The sequence below is a fragment of the Podarcis vaucheri genome (genome assembly GCF_965113315.1).
Source record: "Podarcis vaucheri genome assembly, chromosome: 13".
Taxonomy (NCBI): Eukaryota; Metazoa; Chordata; class Lepidosauria; order Squamata; family Lacertidae; genus Podarcis; species Podarcis vaucheri.
The window spans coordinates 5,168,934-5,192,297 of record NC_138751.1 but is presented as its reverse complement, the minus strand read 5'-3'; the positions used below and the strand labels follow the sequence as shown (position 1 = coordinate 5,192,297).

Below are 23,364 nucleotides of genomic sequence, written 5' to 3'. Positions count from 1 at the left end.
CACTCACCTCAAGGTGCAGGAGGTTCCAGACTTGTTGCAGGGGGGGCAATGCTTTCGGTCGGTGGTGAGACGACCCCGAGTGATAGTTCCACAGCTGAGCCTGAGAAAAGTCACGGGGAGAGCCGAAAAGGAAGAAACGTACGGTTATAAAGCAAATAAAACCAGTTAAAGCAAGGGATGTGTGCAAGGAATCATACAGGAAACAATCAAAATTAATTCCAAGTGTTAATTAATAATAATAATAATAATAATAATAATAATAATAATAATAATAATTTATTTATACCTCACTCATCTGGCTGGGTTTCCCCAGCCACTCTGGGCGGCAAACAACAAAACACTAAAATACAATAACCTATTAAACATTAAAAGCTTCCCTAAACAGGGCTGCCTTCAGATGTCTCCTAAAAGTCAGATAGTTGTTATTCTCTTTGACATCTGGTGGGAGGGCGCCACCACCAAGAAGGCCCTCTGCCTGGTTCCCTGTAACTTGGCTTCTCGCAGCGAAGGAACTGCCAGAAGGCCCAATCCCCACATAAAGTGCTTGTAACAATTGAAATGGTAGTGGTTAGGGTGTCAGACTAACCCCCCAGAAGAGAGGCCAGGGTTCAAATCCTCGCTTGGCCAAGAAAAGCTCCTGGGGGTGAATTTGGGGGCCGGTCACTGACTGTCAGCCTAATCTACCTCACAGGGGATTAATGGAGATAGGAAGAAGAATGGGCATGCCCACCTTGAACTCATTGGTTTTTTTTAAAAAAAAGGGTGAGACACGGAGGCAATAAAATAAATACTAATGCCCCACGGAGGACCTTAAGGTCCATATATAGCAACACCCTAGAGGTCCCGGGCCCTAAGGAAGTCAGATTAGCCTCAACCAAAGCCAGGGCCTTCTCAACACTGGCCCCAGCCTGGTGGAACGCTCTGTCTCATGAGACCAGGGCCCTGCGGGATCTAACTTGTTGTTCCGCCTGGCCTTTGGCTTGGAATCAACTTGATTCCCTCCCCCTCTTTCTTTTTTCCTTTCTCCTCCTGTGATGAGGCTGCTTTTTAATTTTAATGCTTTAATGTTGTATTTTAATCTTGTTTTTAAAAGTTGCATTTCAATCAACTTGTTTTTATTATTGGCTGTTAGCCACCCTGAGCCTGGTCTTGGCTGGGGAGGGCGGGGTATAAAAAAAAATATTATTATTAAATTAAATATTACAGATTCAGAATAAGATAAATACCACAGATTTGCACCAGGGAATCAGTTATGCTAGTGCATTTTGTAATTTCATAAGTCAGGGGACTCAATTGCCCAGTTCAACCGTCTACTGATTGAGGTATTTTCATGTACGGTGACTCTCCTGTTACTTTTACGGAATATTTCCTACCAATGATTCGCTGGGAGTGAATTTCCGCTCCGTCTGCTGATAATCTGCTAATTTTATTGTGCAATGTGATAAACAGACTATTGAATAACCTAGTACTTTAATTTGACTCAAGCTGTTAATTAAAGGTAAAGGTAAAGGGACCCCTGCCCATTAGGTCCAGTCGTGACCGACTCTGGGGTTGCGGCACTCATCTCACTTTACTGGCCAAGGGAGCCGGCGTTTATCCGCAGACAGCTTCCAGGTCATGTGACCACCATGACTAAGCCACTTCTGGCGAACCAGAGCAGTGCACGGAAATGCTGTTTACCTTCCCACCGGAGTGGTACCTATTGATCTACTTGCACTTTGACGTGCTTTTGAACTGCTAGGTTGGCAGGAGCAGGGACCGAGCAACGGGAGCTCACCCTGTCGTGGGGATTCGAACCGCCGACCTTCTGATCAGCAAGTCCTAGGCTCTGTGGTTTAACCCACAGCGCCACCCGCGTCCCTAAGCTGTTTATTACCAAGTCATTATTATTATTATTTTATCGTGGCTTATTTGCATTGTTCTAGGTCGTGTGAGCTTTGTGGCACACATTTTGGTCAACAACTGGGAAACACTGGCCTGCGAGCGCTCCAGTTGGAGAACAGCCTTGACCAAAGGTGTCGTGGGCTTTGAAGACACTAGCAACTCAGGACGCAAGGGAGAGACGTGCTAAGAGGAAGGCACACTTGGCAAATCCACACCGTGATCAACTCCCGTCCAGAAACCAATGTCCCCACTGTGGAAGGACGTGTGAATCCAGAATTGGCCTCCACAGTCACTTACGGACTCAGTGTTAAGACCGTGTTCATGGGAGACAATCTTACTCGGCTATGAGGGATCGCCAAGGAAGGAGAAGATATTTTGTCACTTCAACGGCTTGCAAACTGCCTTGCGTACCACAATGTAGAAAGGCAGTGTGCAAATTAAATACGAAACAACGAGGAATGCCTCAGCCCTGTCATTCCTCCCCGCAAGGAGGCCGATGGGGGCTGAAACTGAATATTATATTTATTCCCCTACCTGCTGCAGTCGCCCGATCCGGGCGTGCATCTCTCCGTAGCTCCCGTAATCGTAGTCTCGCGGGTACCGGGTGGCATTCTGGTAGCAGCGCACGGCCTCCTCGCAATCCTGCTCCGACTCGTAGATCTCGCCCAGCTGCTCCCAGAGCTGAGGCTGCCCTGGATCCCGGAGCAAGGCCTGGACGCAGCCGTGGATGGCCTCCAGCTTCCCGTGCAGGGGCCGCGGGGCCAGGTTCCTGGGGAAAGGGACGGGCGTCAGTGATGGGGAGAGGCAGTAAGGAACGCTGGGCATAGCTGTCAACTTACAGATTTGAAAATAAGGGACCAGCAGCCTTGAAAATAAGGAATCAGCAGCCAAAATAGGGGATTTTAGTCAACCAGCTGCCAAACAAGGCCTCAAGCGGTGGTTCCCACAGCGCAGCAACCTGGCAAAGGGGATGCAGCAAGGAAAACCACCGTCCCCTCTCTGCTGGGAAGCGCTGAGCAAAAGCGAGTCCCCAGGCAACGCGGCCGATTTGATTGGCACAAGGCATGCAAGCTCCACCCCCCAGTGGTTCTCAGACTCCTTATTGGGTGAGCAACGCAGCCAAGCAACACAGCTGGAGCCTCCCTCCTCCCTGGCCGGCAGGGAGGGAGGGAGAGGAGCTGCTTCCTTTGAAACCCGGGAAATCTAAGGGGCATCATCAATAAGGGACAGCAGCGGGACACGGCGCTGGGATAAGGGACTTTCCCGTCAAATAAGGGACGGTTGACAGCTATGACGCTGGGGCCCCTGGTAAGGTCTTTCCTAGCCTAGGGCCCTCCAGATCCTTTGGACTCCAGCTCCCATCAGCCCCAGCCAGCAGAGGGTTGGTGGTGGCAATAATAATAATAATAATAATAATAATAATAATAATAATAATAATAAATTATTTATACCCCTCCCATCTGGCTGGGTTTCCCCAGCCACTCTGGGAGGCTCCCAACAGAATATTAAAAACATGATAACACATCAAACATTAAAAACTCCCCTAAACAGTACAGTGGAACCTTGGCTGCCGAACTTAATCCGTTCCGGGATTCCGTCCGACTCCCGAAACCGTTCGAGAACCAAGGTGCGGCTTCCGATTGGCTGCAGAAGCTTCCTGCACTCAATCGGAAGCCGCGTCAGACGTTTGGCTTCCGAAAAACGTCCAAAAGCCAGAAGACTTACTTCCGGGTTTTCGGCGTCCGGGAGCCAAAACGTCCAAGTACCAAGGTAAGACTGTGCTCCAAAACGTCCAGATACCAGCAGGTTGGGGACCGCAGTCCTGGGGGCCGGGGTTTAGAGAGGGGGATTCTGGGGAAACTGACTTCTTGGTGCTATGCAATGGGAGTGAAGTTCACAGCAGCAAAGCACCAGCAACCAAGACTCTCGAGGAATAGGGGGAAAGCTTGGGGAAATGGCTTTGGGGTAGCCTGAGGCCCTGCGTCCAGAAAGTACGGTGCTCAGGGTCTGGACACCCCCCCCCCGTTCAACCTCTCCCCCCACCAATGTACAGGGTTGGGGGCTGGGAGCTGGAAGGATGTGCCACCACAATCCCTCCCGTAGCTGCTGATGTTGGCAAAATGCCCTCTGGGAGCACTTACCCCGGGGGGAAGTAGCCCTTGTTGTGTTGCCCCATGTTAGAGCCATGGTTGGGCGGCAGGTGCGGGGGCAGCTGAGGCTGGCCGACACTGGCAGAGCACCTGGGCGGAGGCAGGAGGGGAGAGAAAGGTCAGAATGTTGGCGTTGGAAGGGACCCCAAGGGTCGTCTAGTCCAACCCCCTGTAATGCAAGAATCTCGACTTATGTTGTGAACTGCCCTGGGATCTATGGGTATGGGGGGTATACTACTACTAGTAGTAGTAGTAGTGATAAAGTATCCATGACAGTTGGCCATCCAACCTCTGCTGAAAAACCTCCATGATCTCATTTGTCTCTATACTAATGCACAGAGTATGGGAAACAAGCAAGACGAATTGGTCATTAGTCCTACTGCCGCAATGCCAGAATTGCAGCTAAATCAAGTAAGGGGACAAGGGCTGGTGTAGTGGCTGAGCAGGAGAACAGTTGCTTTCCATGCAGAAGGGCCCGGGTTCAATTCCAACCTCCCCATGGCATATCCAGGGAGGGCTGGGCATGTCCCCTTTCTGAAACCCTAAAGTGCCACTGCTGCCAGCCAGTGTAGAGACTACTGAGCTACATGGAGCAATGGCCTGGTTTTGTATAAAGAACCCTTCCTAGGTGTGTAAAAGAGAGGTCAGCCACGACACAAGCCAGGCTTGTCAGTGCTCAAGGCCAGCTGCAGCTACTCTTTGGAGCAGGAGTGCGGGGGGGACGGGACTGCACTCTGCACATGCTTATAGGCTCCCTGATTCGTAGTTCATTGAATGCACCCTGGGGCTGAATCGCAGCTCCAAGGACAGGCCTGGGAGCCGAAGTCTCCTTGACTGGCATTATTTACTTATTTGATGGATTTTCCAAACCACCTGGTTGTAAAGCAGTTCACGAAGAGAACAGATCAGGAAAATGACCAGTAAAAAAAGTTAAAGAGCGTTCAAAAAAGGAAAAACTAAAAAGCAGATTCAAATTCGTGTCCGCCTCCTAAACACCTGGGACGTATTTTCAGCAGATGCCACAAAGAGCACAGGGAAGGAGTCTGCCTGGAGTTAACAGGCAGGGAGTTCCAGAGGGCAGGTGGGGCGCCTAAACTATTTGAAAGATGGGGGGTGGGGGTGGGAAGTCAGATGCAGGGCCCCTTTCCTTCCTGCTTTGCAGAGGAAGCTGTGGAAGCCAAAACACAGGGGGCTGAAGTGAGGGGTGTAGAAGAGAGAGGGAGAGGCGAAACCTCTCTCAGAGCATTCAGTGCTATGTCTAAACTCCAACCGACATCAAAGCAACGTCAGTTTCTTGACTTCCCCGCCTGAAAAAGGTGCGGTTTTATGGAGGGCGCTCGGGGAAGCGAATGCAATTCATCGCCCACGATTCTTTGCACAGCTGTGGGTGTGTTTATTTTGCAGGTGTGTACACATGAATTTTATATATATATATTTGTGTGTGTGTGTGTGTGTGTGTATATAGACACACACACACACACACACACACACGGGTGGTGCTGTGGGTTAAACCACAGAGCCTAGGGCTTGCCGATCAGAAGGTAGGTGGTTCGAATCCCCGCGACGGGGTGAGCTCCCGTTGCTCGGTCTCTGCTCCTGCCAACCTAGCAGTTCAAAAGCACGTCAAAGTGCAAGTAGATAAATAGGTACCGCTCCGGTGGGAAGGTAAACGGCGTTTCCGTGCGCTGCTCTGGTTCGCCAGAAGTGGCTTAGTCATGCTGCCACATGACCCGGAAGCTGTACGCCGGCTCCCTTGGCCAATAAAGCAAGATGAGAACGGCAACCCCAGAGTCGGTCACAATTGGACCTAGTGGTCAGGGGTCCCTTTACCTTATACACACACACACACACACACACACACGCACAAGGCAGGTGTGGAACAGCCTTCGCCAAGCTGTAGAGCTTCCTGGCGCTTCCTGGACTACAACTCCCATCTGCCCCAGCCAGCGCCGCCCCTTTGGACTACGACTCCCAGCAGCTCCCACCTCCCCAGCCGTAAGCCACTCACCTGCCGCCCTGGAGCCATGGTCGGGAATGGCAGGAGCTCCAGGCGTTGCCGCTGCAGCCCAGGTTGCCGAGAGAAAAGGGGTCCCGTCCAGCACGGCCCCCCAACTGCTCCACTGTGCGATGCATCCAGCCTGTGATGGGGGGAGAAGTGGGGTTCAGGTGCCAAGCAGGGAGCTCCATCCCATCTTCATAGAGGCCAATTCCCCCTCCTCCTCCCCTCTGGCAAACCCATCACCCATCTCCTCCTAAGACCCACCCCTTCCAGCTGCTGGCTCCTCCCACAATCTCCACCCCACCCCAAAAAAACACAATATGGAGCTTATTCCAGCTTCCTGGACCCTCAAGTCCAGCATCCTGTTTTCCCTGTCCAAGGCCCGCTCCCGTCCATCCTGCCAGCTGCTCCTCATAGGGACATGGGATGCTAGCTTGTGTCAGATCAGACCACTAGCATCTATCTTGCTCTGGCTATCTAGCACTGGCTGGCAGCAGCAGCTATCCAGGGTTTCTGGCAAGACAGTTTCTCCCAGCCCTCCTTTCCCGTCTAGCAACTTCCCTTTCAAAAGAATGCCCCACCCCAACCACTAGGCAGCCTCCTACGTGTGCCCCCCCAACCTCACAACACTTCATTTAGAACTTTCTTTTCATATTCATACACCCAAATAATTAGTTGCTGCAGCTGCCGCTGCAAGATTTCACTTTTGTGACAATTGCCTAAACGTGCGTTTCAGAATTTATAAATTTGGTTAAGCCATTTGGGGGCTTAAATTTTTAAAAAATTGAAAGAAGGGGTGCAGATTCTTTGAATTGAACATACAAATATGTACCGTATTTTTTGCTCTATAAGACCCACATTTTCACTCCTAAAAAGTAGGGGGAAGTGTGTGTGCGTCTTATGGAGCGAATGCAGGCTGCGCAGCTATCCCAGAAGCCAGAACAGCAAGAGGGATCGCTGCTTTCACTGCACAGCGATCCCTCTTGCTGTTCTGGCTTCTGAGATTCAGAATATTTTTTTTCTTGTTTTCCTCCTCCAAAAACTAGGTGCGTCTTGTGGTCTGGTGCATCTTATAGAGCGAAAAATACGGTAAATAGATATCTTGCAGCCCCGGTCCCAACTAAGTTCACGGCCCCCCACATTGCTATTCTACCCCAAGAACAACAAATGAGCACATTATTCATTTCCCCAAGTAATAATTATTATTATTATTACCTCTCCTGCTGTGGTGGATGCGCCTTGGTACCCCACCCTCCACCCCCCCGGATCTGAGCGACGGGTGCCCCCACCCAGTCGCGGCTTGCTGCAGTTTCCTCTGGTTTATTCCCCTTCTCCAGTCACAGCCACATAAAATGCTGCGGGGAGAGAAAAGAGAGAGAGAGAGCACGAATTACTTGGAATTCACAAATATGTTTGCTTCAATTGCCCACCTTGGGTCTAGATTCCCAGGGAGGACAAGCAAAATGCAGGGGCCTCCCGATGTTCCTGGACTACAACTCCCATCATCCCAGATCACCGGCTGTGGTGGCTGAGGGGACTTGTAGTCCAACAAAATCTGGAAGGCACCCAGTTTCCTCACCCTTCTGCCTTGGCCAAACTGGCGCCCTCTCGCTTTGACTACATCAGCCTGAGCCAGCCCAGCCATATGATAATGGGAGTTGTAGTCAAACGCACCAGGTGGCACCAGGCTTGGGGAAAAGATGATCTGGATTAAGCCCAGCCAGAGATAGGATAGACAATAATGTTGGAAGCCTTGATGTTTGTTGCTCAAATGTCCAATTAAATTCACCCCCAAATCTTGGCGTTAAGTCATTCAGGTGGATAATCTCCGTTTTAGATTAAATCAATATGAACATGGCCTGAATTGGAAATCACGAATTCAAATTATACAAAGGCCTATAAGCTATTTATAGCAAACACAATGTAGTTCTGTTTCTTTTACTGCTGAAAGCAACAAAAGGTGTATGCAAAACAGCATTCAAACGAATGCGAACTCCTAAAATTTTATATAAATAAACACAAACACATATTGCAGTGGTTTTATATCAGTTTCCTTGGTTCTGCCTTATTCGTGGGCTGGACGCAATTAATTTAGTAGCAGAAACGCATTCCCTTGTCCACCCATCTCTGTGGATATAGAGTTAAGCAGCAGGAAAGAAAGAGTTAACAGAGCCATGTGTTCCTCTCATCCAATCAACACAGGGCCTCCTTTGCCCTCCCTCCAATGGAATTCCTTCATGTGGGGAAGGGAGGCGGGGCTTCTGCCCCTGCCAGCCCCAAGGTTAACCCTTGCCCTACCACACCCGCCCCTTCTGCCTCTCCAGATGGAAATCGCACCCTGCACACACCTACTGTGCTGGAGAAGCTCTGAGTGGCTCTCTCTGTCTCTTTCTCTCTCTTTCTCTCCTAGAAGACGGCCAATCACACGACGTCCTCCGCGTGGCCGCCAATCATCTTTCACCTCCGTCTCCTAATGAGGTCTGGAAATTGTAGAGATAGAAAAAGAGAGAATGGCTGGGGTTAGTCTTTCGAGGAGGCTGCTTCGGAACTCTGCACAATGCGTCTGTGTTCTGCAAAGGAGAGGCGCTTTTGCTGGGCAGGGGCAGCTTGTGGGGGGTGGCTGGGGTCAGGAAGACCTTTGCCCCCCCCACCTGAGACGTGCTGCATGTGGGATCTCCTCTACTGGAAACTGCACCAGACCCTTGACCTACATTGCCTTTTTACCATTATCTAAATCTGCCAGGTGTTTTGTCTCTTGTTGCTGTAATTCCTTATAATTCCTAATTATAATACCTAATAGCGTGGTGTTGCTTTTTAGCAAAAGCAGCTAAAAGAAGTAAATCAGTAGGACCTTAAGAGACGACAACATTATTATTATTATTATTATTATTATTATTATTATTGATGGTGGCATAAAATTGCACCTGACAACCCTTGTTGTCAACTACGTCATTATCACTGGGCTCCTGTGCATTTTATTCCCCCTGACTTCACTATTAATTATTTGCTGCATTCATGTCCTTCCTCCCCCTCTTTCAAGGAGCCCAGCGTGGCAGATCATAGAATCCTAGATTTGGAAGAGACCACAAGGGCCATCGAGTCCAACCCCCTGCCAAGCAGGAAACACCATCAGAGCACTCCTGACATATGGTTGTCAAGCCTCTGCTTAAAGACCTCCAAAGGAGGAGACTCCACCACACTCCTTGGCAGCAAATTCCACGGTCGAACAGCTCTTACTGTCAGGAAGTTCTTCCTAATGTTTAGGTGGAATCTTCTTTCTTGTAGTTTGGATCCATTGCTCCGTGTCCGCTTCTTTGGAGCAGCAGAAAACAACCTTTCTCCCTCCTCTATGTGACATCCTTTTATATATTTGAACATGGCTATCATATCACCCCTTAACCTCCTCTTCTCCAGGCTAAACATGCCCAGCTCCCTTAGCCGTTCCTCATAAGGCATCGTTTCCAGGCCTTTGACCATTTTGGTTGCCCTCCTCTGGACACGTTCCAGTTGGTCAGTGTCCTTCTTGAACTGTGGTGCCCAGAACTGGACACAGTACTCCAGGTGAGGTTCACCTTCCCCTCGTTTAATCCCAACACCAACGCTATAAGGTAGGACGCGGGTGGCGCTGTGGTCTAAACCACGGAGCCTCTTGGGCTTGCTGATCAGAAGGTCGGCGGTTCGAATCCCCCTGACGGCATGAGCTCCCATTGCTCCGTCCCAGCTCCTGCCAACCTAGCAGTTCGAAAGCACACCAGTGCAAGTAGATAACTAGGTACCGCTGCGGCGGGAAGGTAAACGGAGTTTTCGTGCGCTCTGGTTTCCGTCACAGTGTTTCATTGCGCCAGAAGCGGTTTAGTCATGCTGGCCACATGACCCGGAAAAACTGTCTGCAGACAAACACCAGCTCCCTCAGCCTGTAAAGCGAGATGAGCGCCGCAACCCCAGAGTCGTCTGTGACTGGACTTAACTGTCAGGGGCCCTTTGCCTTTGGGATTTTTTGGCTGAGAGCTAGTGACTGGTCCAAGGTCATCCCACAGTGGACTTCATGTGCCTGAGTGTGGGTTTTGAACCCTGCTCTCCCAGTTCCTAGTCCGAACTGTTGCTACAACCAACACTGGCTACTGAGAATCTCCCCTCAAAAAAGCACACTCCACGCCCTCAGGGCAACACTTCCTCCATAGGTTGAAGCTGTCTGTAGTCCGCAGAAACCTGCACCATAGCAAATGCGTTGGCCTTTAAGGCGCCACAAAACATATGCGCTGATCCTGACTTGTTAGTCGTGTTATTAAATCGCACAACTGCTACAGATAACTAATAATTACTCTTTCCCTTGTCGTTTCAAACTGCAGGAATGAGAGGGGTGGTCTTTTTGTTGCAAGACATGATCTGCATGCAGAGATCATGCGCCCTGGTTTTCAACATGACCATCGCAATGATTTCAGGCGATCTGCACGTACTGGGACAGAGCAGGTTCATATCTCTACCAATTCTAAGCAGGGACCGGCCAAGGTTTCACGGTTGAAAACCCCAAAGAGCCACTGCCGGTCAGATCAGCTTTCTACAACGTGACACCCACCTTGGTTTGGACTACAACTCCCATCAGCCCCAACAATAACAAAGATTTGTTTTTTGTATCCCACCCATCTGACCGGGCTGCCACTCTGAGCCACTTCCAACAGTTATTGCCTCTTGTTTGTCTGGGCAGAGAGGGGTGTGCGTGTGTTTGCAGAAACCTCCGATCTTTGCACGTATCCACAACGTAGTGCACTTTGCAAAGGTAAAAGCCAAACCCATTGCCCCAAACCGTCCTGCCCATGGCTCCGCCTACCTGTGGCATTCCCCGCCCCCAGCCCCCCCCAATGAGGAAATGTGGCAAGCAAGCTGGAAAAGACTGCAATTCATGGTCCTCCGCAACACACACACACATGTGGATGTGTGCGCTGAGTAGCCCGCAAAACGGAGATAATCGCACTGGCCTACATTGCAAAGTTGTCGTATGCTTCAGTATCTCTCTCTCGACCCTTTAAAAATGTGTGTACATGTGTGAAAATAATATTTTGCCATTTCATTTCTCCCTTCCTATTGCAGCTAAGAAGCACTGGCAGGGTGAGTGGTTAAAATTAAAAAAACTGAAATTCACACCACTCGCCATGCCCCAAGTTTTAAAAAAAACCCCTCAAATTTTGCTTCTGCTTTGCAGGTGAGAGAGTAAGGCCGGTGTGTGTGTGTGTGTGTGTGTGTGTCCAATTTCTGCTCCAGCAAAATTTCTGCTCCAACCTGTGAGCAGGTATCTTTGTCAGGCCTCTAACTTTTAACAACACACACACACCAGGAAATCTGGGTTGCAGACAAAAGATCTGTCAGTGATATTTTCCGGCTCAGTGTGCGCAGAGACTCTGTGATCATTTTCTTAGCGGGTTGTGCCCACGTCACTGTCCTGAAAAGCCCTATTGCTGGGTGCGAGTCCTGGTGACTGAGTGTAAAGGGAAAAGCACTCTGTGCATGCCCATTCTTGCATTGCGGGGCGGCAGGGGTTGGGATGGATGACCCTCAGGGGCCCTTCCATTTCTACGATTCTATGATTCGACTGCTGCTTCCCTGTGCTGGTGGGCGAGGGTGGCAGCTGGAACAAGGTCCCGGGTTCATCCAGCCTTATGCATAAGGCTTGTGAGGTATTGCCGGGATTTATTCTTTCTCTCCCCCACACCCCACTTGCCGCCTCCCATCCCAAAATAACCTGCCTCAACCACTGCAAAGAGAGGGGTGGGGGGAGTTTTCAGGCCTGGGGTTTGGCGGAAACAAACCGGAGGCAACTTTTTCCCACGCTGCCCCACGACGACTGCAAGGAAAAGGAAAGAAGAAGGGGCTCGCTAGTCACCGCCGGTGACTCACGGCTCACACAGTCTTTTCGCCTCAACCCCCCAAGCATGTCTGGGTCTACGTCCTGCCATAAGCCTGGGCCAAACACACCAGCCGCCGCACCACCCCCCTCCGCCAGCAGCACCGGTGTGGTCAGCCTACCGTGGGCGTGAGCCAGACAGTGTCTCGTGAGTCCACCCACGGCTACTGGAGGGGTGGTGGGAGAGGCAGCTGCCCCAAACATGGCTGCACTTAGGAAACCCCCAAACACACACACACACAAGCTGGGGGGGTATTAGCAGGACCCTCCTCCCAACCTTTAACTCAGGGTAGGGAGAGCTGGGGCGTGAATTTACGTCCAGACGAAATAGCAACCCTGAAGCCAAAGACCACGGCTATTTCTGGAAGAGCCGAGAGCTAAGTTTGGCTCAGGGCGGGACGGGGCAGCGGCGGCGGCTGTGGCTGCGTTGGAGCAAGTAAGGCGGGGGGGGGGAAATGTCGTAAGACCTCCTGTGCATACTCCTGCCTTGTGAAATGTGGCGAGGGGGGCAGAGAGGAGGCGTCCCAGGGGGAATTGGTCTCTCCGCCATAGAGGGCATGAGAGAAAGTCGAGCCTCCATTCCGAATGCTCCAACCGCACGCCAGCGACAGAGCATGGGACACGCCAAGGATGCCCGATGCTTGGGTTTTACACACAGGCAAATCACGGCAACGAGGCTGCTGGGGACGCGACACGAAACCTCGGGAGGCATGCACGACAAATTGGACGTGGAGAGGATGCACACTAATAATATGCCTGAAAAACAGGCTGTTCCGACACAGGTAAGCTCAGGGAAAGTTACAACGCCTGCAAACTGTGTTTGCATCACCCAAGATGCACTCCATGCTGAAATTATGCCCTAGGTGTACTGCCGTCTACAGCTAACGGCCGATTTACGCACGTCCAATTAACACACAACCGCGCATGCGCATAGCACCGCATCCTGGAAGTGGCTGGGAAAAGGCTCTCCGCTGTCATGGGGTCAGGAACGTTACCCCAGCGCAAAATGGTTGTTGCCTATATATCTAGGACTGGGCCATATCCGGTTTTCAACATTACAATGTATCACCGGCAAAACATTATGATATACCGATATATTGCGATGTCTGAAGTAAGGATGGAGCGATGCTGAGAGCCGCTGGCTAGCTTCATGTTTCTTCCCACATTGTGATTTTTGCACAGCACACACACATCGTGATTCGCAATATATCGCCAGGTCAAAATTATGAAAATTACGATATGGACTTGAAACCGGTTTTGGGCGATATTCCAGCCCTACTGTATACAAATATGATTATATGCTACATAGAGAAATCCGGAAGCATTTCTGTTTCCAGCTGTGGAGGCTGAGATCAGACACCACACCGACTAAAAGTTGAGATCCCCCCCGAAAGGGCACAGGGGTCTAAAGCCCTTCCCACACACAACTTTGCAGAGCCATTCCGAATTGGGGAATCTGTGCTAACTGCCTCGAGAGTTCACAGATGGACTACTTCCACACTCCTTGCACGCTCACACTCTTGCCAGATCCGTATCACCAGCAAAGACATACGCGCTGCATTTTCTCACCCTCGTGAGCTCAGCTCCGGCACAGGACACCAGCGCCCTGGCCCCCAACATACGGCTTTCTGCTCCCCCCTCAGGTTGAACCGCAAGTCTGTAAGGCCAGGCATACACACCTTCCAATACCGAGATCCGGGTTCTGGGCTGCTTTGCCACCCAGGGCACCCTTGTCTTCACCATCTCGACTGGCTGACCACCCCCAAGGTTAAAAAGTAGCTGCAACAGCAAAGGAATCCCAGAGGGCTCTGTTTGTTGACAATTCCAAATTCCAGTTCTGTTAGCTCGTGTTAGGATGACTCTTGGGCTGCTTCTAGTTTATTTGTGTTTTCGGTTGCGTAGATTATTTTGGGGCATTGTGTGTGTGTGTGTGTGTGGTGTCATAATGCTGTTAAGACATGTCTTTTCTTTCTTTCAGACAGCAGAGAATGTGGAACGTGCATTCCTAAATAAAATAAAACGAACAAGGAAGGATTCAACAGGCACGCAAATCTGTACACACACACACACACAACCCAGGGCCAAATGACATGTGTTTGTGCGTGTTCAGAAACCCGTGACCCCCACACGTGTGGCTACACACGCCCGTTTCCAAACATCTGCAGCCCATGTTGCTGGCACACACGCAATCTCCATGTGTGCCCAAACACCCGGGAGCTTTCCACATGATCTTGCCATGCCCCCGGGCCGTACGAAAACTTAGTGCGCCTGCGTGCTTGCATTCTGGTGTGAACCAGCCGGTGACGCCAACCACACACTCGGTCTCTTGCTCACACCACCGTGACACACTGCCCCACATCTCCTCACGCCCAGCGACATCCATGCGCCCTGCTGATTTGCACACAAACGAGCATGCTCCTCTGTCCCACTACTGCCAACCCTCACAAACTCCACGCTGCTGCTTCTGTGGGGATTTCGGGGCTGAGCTGTGACGCAACTGTGAGCGAGCCAAGAGGAAGCGATGGGGGCAAGTCCTGGCAGTGCAGCTGGTGTAGGAGGGTGAGGCTAGCCCGTCTGGGGACTCACCCAGCCTCCAGCTACTACACCCTCCCTCCCTCCCTCGGACAGCAGAAGCGTCCAGTTCCCTCCCAGTCTGGCCAGGGTGCCAACGTGCACACCCCTCGCCGCTCCAGGGCATGCGCATGTGTGGGTGTTAACGGCAGCTACTAGGCTGAAGATTTCTCCCAGCGAGGAGGCCAAGGCAGCTGCAACTTCAGAGAAGCATTATATCGCCCCTCCCGCCCCCCGCAAAAACCATTCCTCGCTCTAAAAGCCCGCGTTGCATTATGGGAAAAATCGACAGGGATGTCACTGGGGACCGTCCACCCAGTGAGGAAGTGAGGCAGCTCGTGTGAGTGGAGGAAGTAGGGGGAGGGACAGGAAATGCACCCCAACACACACACACACACACACACACACACACGGGTCTAGCGAACCATTTCCTGTGCAAGCAGCTGTCGATACACAGCCCAAAGGAGAAGGCGTGGCCAAACCCAGCCGACACAAAAGACACCTATTTGATGCTAGAAATCTAAAATAACAAAAGCAGGGCACACAAAGACGCACACCCACATGTGTGGTTGCGCTCTTTTGCTCCTACACACGCACACCTAGAGCCGTCAGCTCTGTCACATCACATACTCCCACAACCTCTCTCGCGCTCAGCACCCACCCATCCCGCCACACGCACAGAGTTCTGGGTGAGGAGGTGAGGTGACCCTCCTTCCCTGGGCATGCGCGTCAGCGGCCCCCGCACGGCGCACTGAACATGATGCACAGGGGATCTCCAACACTCCCACGCCTCCAGGAAGGCACGGGGACAAGGGTCCCGGGGCGGCTGCCCGGAACCCAGTGGGGCACAAAGGGCACCGCCGGATTGGCCCCAAAGGGCATGGCACAAAATGGAAAAAGTGCCCCCTCTGCCCACTGCCATGGGGCAGAAGATCAAGCGGATCAATTCTCACCCAGGAAGCAGGATTTATAAATTTCCCCCTGTATCAATGGTTGGGTGAAACATCCCCCCACCCTGTGTTGTTTTGGGGAAAGGTCCTTTCAGTTTCCCCTCCGCGTTCGTTTTCTCCGAAACAGAGATTGCTCGCTGCTTACGGGACAAATTTACAAGAAAAGGGAAGCAGAGACGATGGCAAGTCGCCCCAACCGCAGAGGAAGCAGCGAGTCACGGGAGACTGTGCGCATCACGGGTAAGTGTGCCTGAGCATGGAGGGCACTGACACAAGGCGTGAATGAGGAGAAGGAGCGACCAGCGGAAAGCGAGAGTGAATGGGGGCCCACTAGGGTGAAGGACACAAAGGCAGGCGTGGGAGGTGGCGCAACGGTCAGAAAGGAATGATAACCAAGAGGGAGCCAGTCTAGTGTCTCTTGGTCGGGAATTCCACAACCCGGGAGCCACCACCGAAAAGGCTCTCTCTCTCTGATGTAGGCGAGAGAGAAGGTGCTCACCTAGGGAGTTGAGCTAACATCACTCCAGGTGGAGCCAGGCTGCAAAAGAAACCTTGCAGTCCTAATTCATTCCTGCTTAAGGGACCAGACCCCCACCTCGCAAGGAGACGCAGGCAAATGGCAGGGCGTTACAGCAGGGTCTGCGTTGGCTCGGGAGGGCAAACCGGGCTCTGGGCTGGTGCCAACCGTGGGTGTCTGTCCGGGTCAATAAAGATGCCCAGAGATACAGAATGTGTCACCTGCCCCCACCCCAAAGATGTACCCAAACAGACACACAGGTGGGGATGTATGCACAGACGCAGCGCACACTTGTAAGGTGTGCAAATGCACGCAAAACACCGCAAATACGTAGACACAGGCCTCATTTGGGCAGGGAGCAAGTCACAAATGTAAGGAACGAACACGGATTCAGGGCAACGAGGACCCAAAGGCACTTGTATGTCTGCATCGAGACCACTTCTTCCTTGGCTTCCACCCAGTTTCCGTAAGCGCATAAGCCATCAGTGGTTCTCTCCTCCTCTGTGAATCTGTGCAATCCTATTAAATCGGTGGCCTGTGGCAGGGAGTTCCGCACGTTAACTGTGCACTCCATGAAGACTGGCTTCCTTTCATCTGTCCAGGTAGCGACCGGCGTCCTAACAAGGAGACCCCCATCCCAACCCCAGTCCAGGGGGAGGAGCACAGGATCTTTCCTCCGGGTTCTGGCAGACGCCAGAGCAGTAATCCTCCCCCCAGGGAGCGTGGAGAGGGAGCGCTCAAAGAGCAAAGCGTGGGAAGACCCCGTAGGTCAGGAGAACCTGGAGCAACCGGCCGCTTTCTGGGATGTGGGTTTAGGAACCTGTTTGCAAGGGATCAGCGGCTCTTGTGTGTGTGTGTGTGTGTGTGTGATTCATTAGGCACAATGAACAGGTCTCCCACACATTTGCACACAGGAGGGTGAGAACAGCTGTGTCAGCGCTGAGTCAACACCAGAAAGGCTGACATTTCTGTCTCCCCAAACCCCCATGTCCTGGAAACCACTGAGAGAATTGGGAGGAGAGGAGGGCGAGAGTTAATTCGGTTCATATCCTTAATGCGCGCACACCACGAGGGAGGCACAAAACACACCCCTCGCAGTGACACACACAGAAGCCCACACGCCTTCCCCTCAAAACGCAAAGCATCCACACACATCGATCTATAAATGCAAGTCAGGATAAAACACACACGCTCTCTCTCTCTCTCACACACACACACAAATACACGAAGCGGCCCAGTTCTGCCCACACACAGCAATCCGGAAAACACACCCCCACACACAGGGCAGTGCGACAGACACACCCACGCGCAACAGTGCGCGGTGAAGCAACACCCCCGTGTGCGCCACTTTCGCAGCACGGTGGGCTGACGGCGTGACGGCAGGAGCCCACGACTTCCTTGAACCCAGCGCCAGCAAGCCAAACAACGAGCGCTCTTCGCAGCAGCCAACGCACCGAGGGCGCACGGTCGGAGGACCACACAGCCAGGGGCAGGCTGACGTAAGCAGCTCCCCTCACGACTGCCACGCTCAATATGCCGCCACAGCAGCGCACTAGCCAACTCACTAGGGGAAATATACACATCGCAAGCAGCGCCCAGGGGTGCGCAGGGCCCGTGCGCGAGGGACCCACGCGGTGCGTCTGAGTTGTCCAATGGAGTGGGCGTGTGGTGATCTGCCATGACTCCTCCGACTCCTCCTCCTTCGCCCACGAGGGCCAATCGCACAAATAGATCATTCACAAGAAGCGCAGGCGTATTTTTCTGTTTTGCATGACTTTTCTGCTTAGGTCTGAGGGGTGGGAGGGGAGGGCAGACCACCGCACACCGCTAAGCCTTCCCCAGCTCAGCTAACTTGCACCCGAGGAAAACCCCTCGGCATTTCAGGGGTTAACAGATCACAACAGGGCTGGGAATCCCCCCCCTTTTTTCCCTTGGGTTGGGGAATCCCAGACAGATTTCTCAAGATTCCGACCTGGGTTCCCAATAACCCACATTTCCAGATTTGCATCTACCTGCCTCAAAAAAGAGAGAGAGCAGGAAACACCCAGAAATCAAAGGGGGGCTTCCACATTGTTGTTTTTTTTTGGGGGGGTTATTGTGGGGGGGGAATGTGTGTGCGCGCGCATCAAATGCCCCTAAGGAACACACAGATACACACCCACACAAAGGGCACACACAGATGAAAAAATTCAGGTGTGTAACACCTTCTAAAGAGACACATCAGCTCCCCCAACTTTAGGTTTTCTGGACTGTAGTTCTCATCAGCCCCACGGGCATTTTTCAGGCACCACTATATAACTGCATCACATCTGTAAGGACTTGGCCATCTAGTGTGACTCTTCGGAACTCCCTGCTGATTGATTATCAGGCAGGCGAATCCACTGTACTCTTTTCGGAGCCTGCTGAAAACCTTCTCGTTTAATAATAGCAGTAGTAACAGCGATAATGATAATAACATATTACTTATTGTATAAGCGGGTTATAAAATGAGTGCCGCATCCCCTATGGGCAAGCCCGCCTAGATGTTCAGAAAGTTTGTGGGGGTTTGAATTTGCTCTAGTCTATTCTATTGCACTGTTAACTTTCTGTACATTTAAAATTACGGCTGTAAACTTCTTAGCGATAATTTCGCCGTGTCACCTTCGCCGTAAACCGCTTTGAGGGTTTTCTTCCACGAGCAAGCAATATAGAAGTTTTATGAAATAAATAAATAGTAAGAAAAACGCACAACAACCCTTCAGGGCTGAGGGCAGCAGTTTTGGGAAGGCTGTTTTGGACACAGAAACGTCCAGATGTACGGACATATCTGAATTTGCACACACATAAACAAACACTGCCCCAAATCATTATCGTTTCACAAGATGCGCAGAGCGAAGGACCCAGGCAGAAAGGCGCTAAGAAGGGGGGGGGGCGCACGGGTTTTTTTACAAAAGAGGCCTTGAAGCTTAGCGGGGCAGGAGGGGGATTGCACACAAGAGTTGGAGCACAAACAGGGTCCTTGCACAAGATTACAACACTGGGGCAGAAGTGAGTCAACTCGTCCCGAAAGTCTTGCAACCCTTGCCGAGCGAGAGACAAACTTTATAGAGTGACCCCTTTGCGTCCCGTCCCCCCCGCCCAGAAGAAGCACAGGCGCACGTCGGCGTTGGCACAGTGGGGGCAAGCGCCACCAGAGCCGCACACCCTGTGGGAATCAACTCCCCCTGCCCCGAATACACACACACACACAACATACAATTTCGCTTGAGAATGCTGCATCAGCAATGCACACGGCAAATAAACACACACCTTGAGTTGGAAGGGACCCAAAGGGTCATGTAGGACCCAAACACACACACACACACACACACCCTCGATGTGAAGGAATCCCAGCTCAGGGAGTTGTTTGAGACTGAGCCGGCAAGAGTTGAGCGCGCGACATGTGCCAGGAGAAAAACCGGCACGGAAACTCTCTCTCTGCCACTCGCAGAATTCTTCCCTTCCCCTCACAAACACACACAAAGGAGGCAGACGCACAGAGAGAGACCCACGCACACACCCACGCCCACGCCCTGGGCTTACCTCGTGGCCCGAGAGAGGCATGGTGCGCTTCAAAGCGTTGCTGTCCCCCAGGGGTACACAAAGGAGCACTGACTGCCTCACACACAGCGCACAGCCAAGGGAATCGTGCGTGTGTGTTAACTTCTGTGCTTCCTCCCCTTGCCTGCCGGCGTGTCCTGCCCTCCCCCCCTTACACACACAAACGCCGTGTGGGGTTCGGGGTCCCTGCCAAGTCAGCAGAGCACATGCGGGGGGTGAATTCCGGCCACAAGTGACTCAGCCCCCCCCTCGTTCCCTCCACCCCCGGGAAACTTGTCCTGGTTTAAAGGGCTGGGGTGACATCATCGTCAACTCCCCCCCCCCAGCTCCCTCCTCCACTCAGCTCCCCACATCGTTGCCCCGCCTGGGAATCCCAGACGAGGAGGCGGCCTCCCCCTTGCCCAGCCCCGAACTGCCGGCCTTCCGTTCTGAGGAAACCAAGAAATGCCTAACAGGGAAAACACACACACACACAGCAAACCCCAACACAGTCATACCGGCCAGGAGCGCATAACAGACATGGGCGGCGCATGAAACTTTGCAAATCTGTAAACGCTTAGACATACACACACCGTGTATCTAGCTATGTATTTCCCTGCAATGCACGCGCATGCACGCACGCACGCAGAGCTCCCCTTCATCTGAGGGCGGGCTGTTCGATCCCATGCGCCAGAGGAGTAGAGGCGCAATGGCAAGACCTGCGGCCGCACACGCGCCGGAGGACATGAGTGCGCAGAGACCGGAGAGGGGAAAGCAGAACAAAACAAGACGCGAAGGAAGGGAAAGTTGTGGCGTCACAAAAGGGCAGCTCCCTGCGCACACACGCCCACAGGCGGGCCCATGCGCCCTGCAAGTGCACAACGGCTGAAGAGACCGCTGTTCCGCCACCGCCAGAGGCCTGCCACGTTGTGGGGAGACAGGGCCCCGACCCCTGCCTCGTCTCAGCCACCCCATCCAGACCCACAAGCCTCAGTGGGCTGACTCAGGCTAGAGGAGGCGTGAGTGCGCAGACTTTTCCCTCACGGTGCGCCACCCTATTTCTTTTTGATAGCGGCCCGCTTCCAGAGCAACCAGGAGGCAATTTTAAAAAGAGAAAGAAGAAAGTCCACGGCCAGCAGCAAGACCCCCACTAGTTCCTGTGTTGTGTCATCGGGAGGAAGCCGCAAGCTTTTCCATGCCAGTTTCTGAGGGGATTCTGAGGTAGCGGAAAAGGAGGCTGGGCGTGGGCACAGGAGCGCACTGTTTTATGTTTGTGTACATGAAGAAGGCCCTTGCCGGCAGCTCAACACCACACAAGGTGAACAGGCCAAGCGCGCCATCAATCCCACAATGCCCTGTGGCGCACAGGACCCTGGCCCAGCGCCGCAAGGCCCATCGTGAGGCGGGGCATGCGCCAGACAGAGGGGCACTCCCCCTCGCATCCAGGGCGGCCATGTTGCGGCCGTACGGAAACATTTCCACGTTTTGGGTGGTGCGGCAGAAGCCACGCGCACACCAAACTCGCCTCCCTCTGTGACGCAAGCGGGGGAAAGTGCAGATAAAGCAAACCGCTGTCTCACACGAACTCATAACAATAGTCATAACGCCACTGGGAGCCTTTGTTCCTTCTGTAAAACCCAGAAGCCGCTGAGGGGAAGAGACTATGGGGAGGGTAGCAAAAAAAATGGAGGTGGGTGGGGGGCAGGCTGTGTCCGTGGGCCTGGCCCCCGAGAAGCAGCCAGCGTGGGGTTAAGCGTTCACTCCGACAAGGAGCCTTTTAAGGTCACAGCTGTGGCTGGGCGTTTGGGGGAGGCGCATGCGAGACTCTCTTTCTCTCTCTCCCTGTCTCTGCCTCCTTGTGGTTGCGTAGAGAGAGAGAACTTCCTCCATGACCCGCCTCCCTTGCGCTCTCCGTCCCCCCCCCTCGCAACATGCCCAGCTGCTACACTGGCAGCGTGCCAAAGATGCACGCGGGGGGGGGGAGGAATTGTGCCAAGGTCCAAGCCATCAGGCCCCCCCACAGGCTGGAAGGAAGGAAGGGCAGAGCGAGAGAGGCAGAGCTAATCTGCTTTTGCGTATGTGCGCCTGTGTGTCTTTGCAACAGCCATTGTCCCCGGCTGTGGAGAAATAAAAATAAAAGTGCAACATGCACAACTGTGCGCAAAGGGGCTCGCCTTTCCGTATTCCTAGAGAGAGGCAACGCGCGCTCGTTTCACAGCCTCGCAATGCAAGAATGCGCATCAAGGGGGAGATTTCCTCCACAGCACTGTGTGACACAAATACACACACACACACAAAGCCATGTTTTCTGATATACCAAACTGTATCCTTCTCAATTGTCTGCAGAGGCGAGAAATCTCAGGCCTAAGGAGTCCAGTGTGGCCCCTCCAGGCCACTTCTTCAGGCCCCCAGAACATTCCACACGCCACACCCCTCACCAGCTCAGCTTTGCACCCCAAAGATTTTTGCCCAGCTGGAATGTGAACCCTTGAGAAGGCCTCTTGCTTGTCTGGATGCGCAAGCATGCGCGGAAGGCAAAAGTCACATTTATAGCCTGAACACCTCTGCCTCTGGCCACGCCCTCTGTGGCCCCCGAAAGGCTGCTCAGAAGCGAACGTGGCCCTCGCCTGGGAAAAGGGCCCCTATTATTGCTCCATTATTGCATAGTTTGTGCCAGAGCCACAAACCTCCTTCCCAAAACTCAGCAAACCCTCAAGGTCGCACCCATCCCCTGCCCACCCCCAAATACAGTGCCCCTGCTACCAACTGAAAAACAAAACACAGAAATCCCAAAAATCGCTGAAAAGGGCCAAACCGGAAAGCATAAAAATTTCATTTATGAGAGGACACTGAAAACCAGCCCACTCACCAAAGGAAGGGGGGGTCCCGTCGCTGCTTTCTCATTGGCTGACTCCCCCCACACGCCGGGCCCATGCGAGACACGGCTGGTGTGGGGGGGAGGGCCTGACTACGCTCCAGCCATGGTGTGGGACCCAATCCTGCAGGGAAGGAAGGAAGGAGGAGTTAGAGAGGACGAAGGAGGCTTTGATTGAAGAGTCAGAAATTCCCACACACACACGTTGCAAATTTTCAGGGAATAATCAAATCCCACAGGGTGACGCCACCTATTCACCTCAAATCCCACTCACCCACTTGAAGACAGCATCCAGCTCCCCAAACACGCACACACACACGCACACAATGTTCTTGCATAGCTCTGCAGACATGCCCCACTCCAGAAATGGCCGCAATTCCCCTATGTGCCAAACTGCCTCTGCCCCAGAGATAGCACAGGCCCCCCTCCAGTGCACTCCCACGGGAGGGGGGAGATGTGCAAACCGAGCGAAACTTGCACCTCCTTGCGCTTTGAAGTCAACGCCTTCGCCATAATTGCCGGGACACCTTTGGGAGGTGCAAGGGAAAGAGAGCTTTTGCTGAACTCCAGGAAACTCCGAAGCGGATATGTTCTTTTTGCAAGAGGACGCAGGAAAAGCCCGCCTAGCCTTTGAGGGTCAAACCTGGGATCTTCTGCCCCCCGAGCAAGGACCCTTCTTCCCCCAAACCTCCCTGCACTCTTTTCCTCCAGAGGAACCCTTGCAGGATTTGCACCCGGCTCACCTCGGCAGCTGGCCGCCCCGAGCGAAAGCTGCAAGGCCTCTGCCTTTATCAGCAGCTCCAAGGAGACAACAGCTGCAACTTATCAGAAGCCCAGAGGCTGCAGCCCAGGACTTGCACGCTTGATATTTCAGTTGCGCATTCCTCCCGAGGGGGGAGTCGTGTGAAGCCGGGTGTCCCTAAAGGTGCCATTGTACGGGAACCCCAAAATCCACACACAC

The 23,364-nt window shown here is 52.8% G+C and overlaps 1 protein-coding gene across 7 annotated transcripts in view; it reads right to left on the bottom strand.

Annotated features, from left to right (window-relative positions):
* KDM6B (lysine demethylase 6B) overlaps window positions 1-23,364 on the bottom strand; it is a 97,905-nt gene that overhangs the window by 39,685 nt on the left and 34,856 nt on the right. For 5 of the 7 annotated variants that reach the window (XM_082197474.1, XM_082197473.1, XM_082197479.1 and 2 more), the window contains exons 2-8: window positions 22,398-22,527; window positions 8,382-8,513; window positions 7,249-7,388; window positions 6,043-6,172; window positions 4,026-4,124; window positions 2,419-2,653; window positions 8-100 (exon numbers count right to left, since the gene is read on the bottom strand). In XM_082197474.1, the coding sequence (XP_082053600.1) occupies window positions 8-100; window positions 2,419-2,653; window positions 4,026-4,124; window positions 6,043-6,167 (552 nt within the window). In that variant the 5' untranslated portion in view covers window positions 6,168-6,172; window positions 7,249-7,388; window positions 8,382-8,513; window positions 22,398-22,527. Of the gene's footprint in view, window positions 1-7; window positions 101-2,418; window positions 2,654-4,025; window positions 4,125-6,042; window positions 6,173-7,248; window positions 7,389-8,381; window positions 8,514-13,611; window positions 13,745-19,531; window positions 19,661-22,397; window positions 22,528-23,364 lie in introns of those variants that run through there. The other 2 variants (XM_082197477.1, XM_082197478.1) reach the window with 2 other exon arrangements.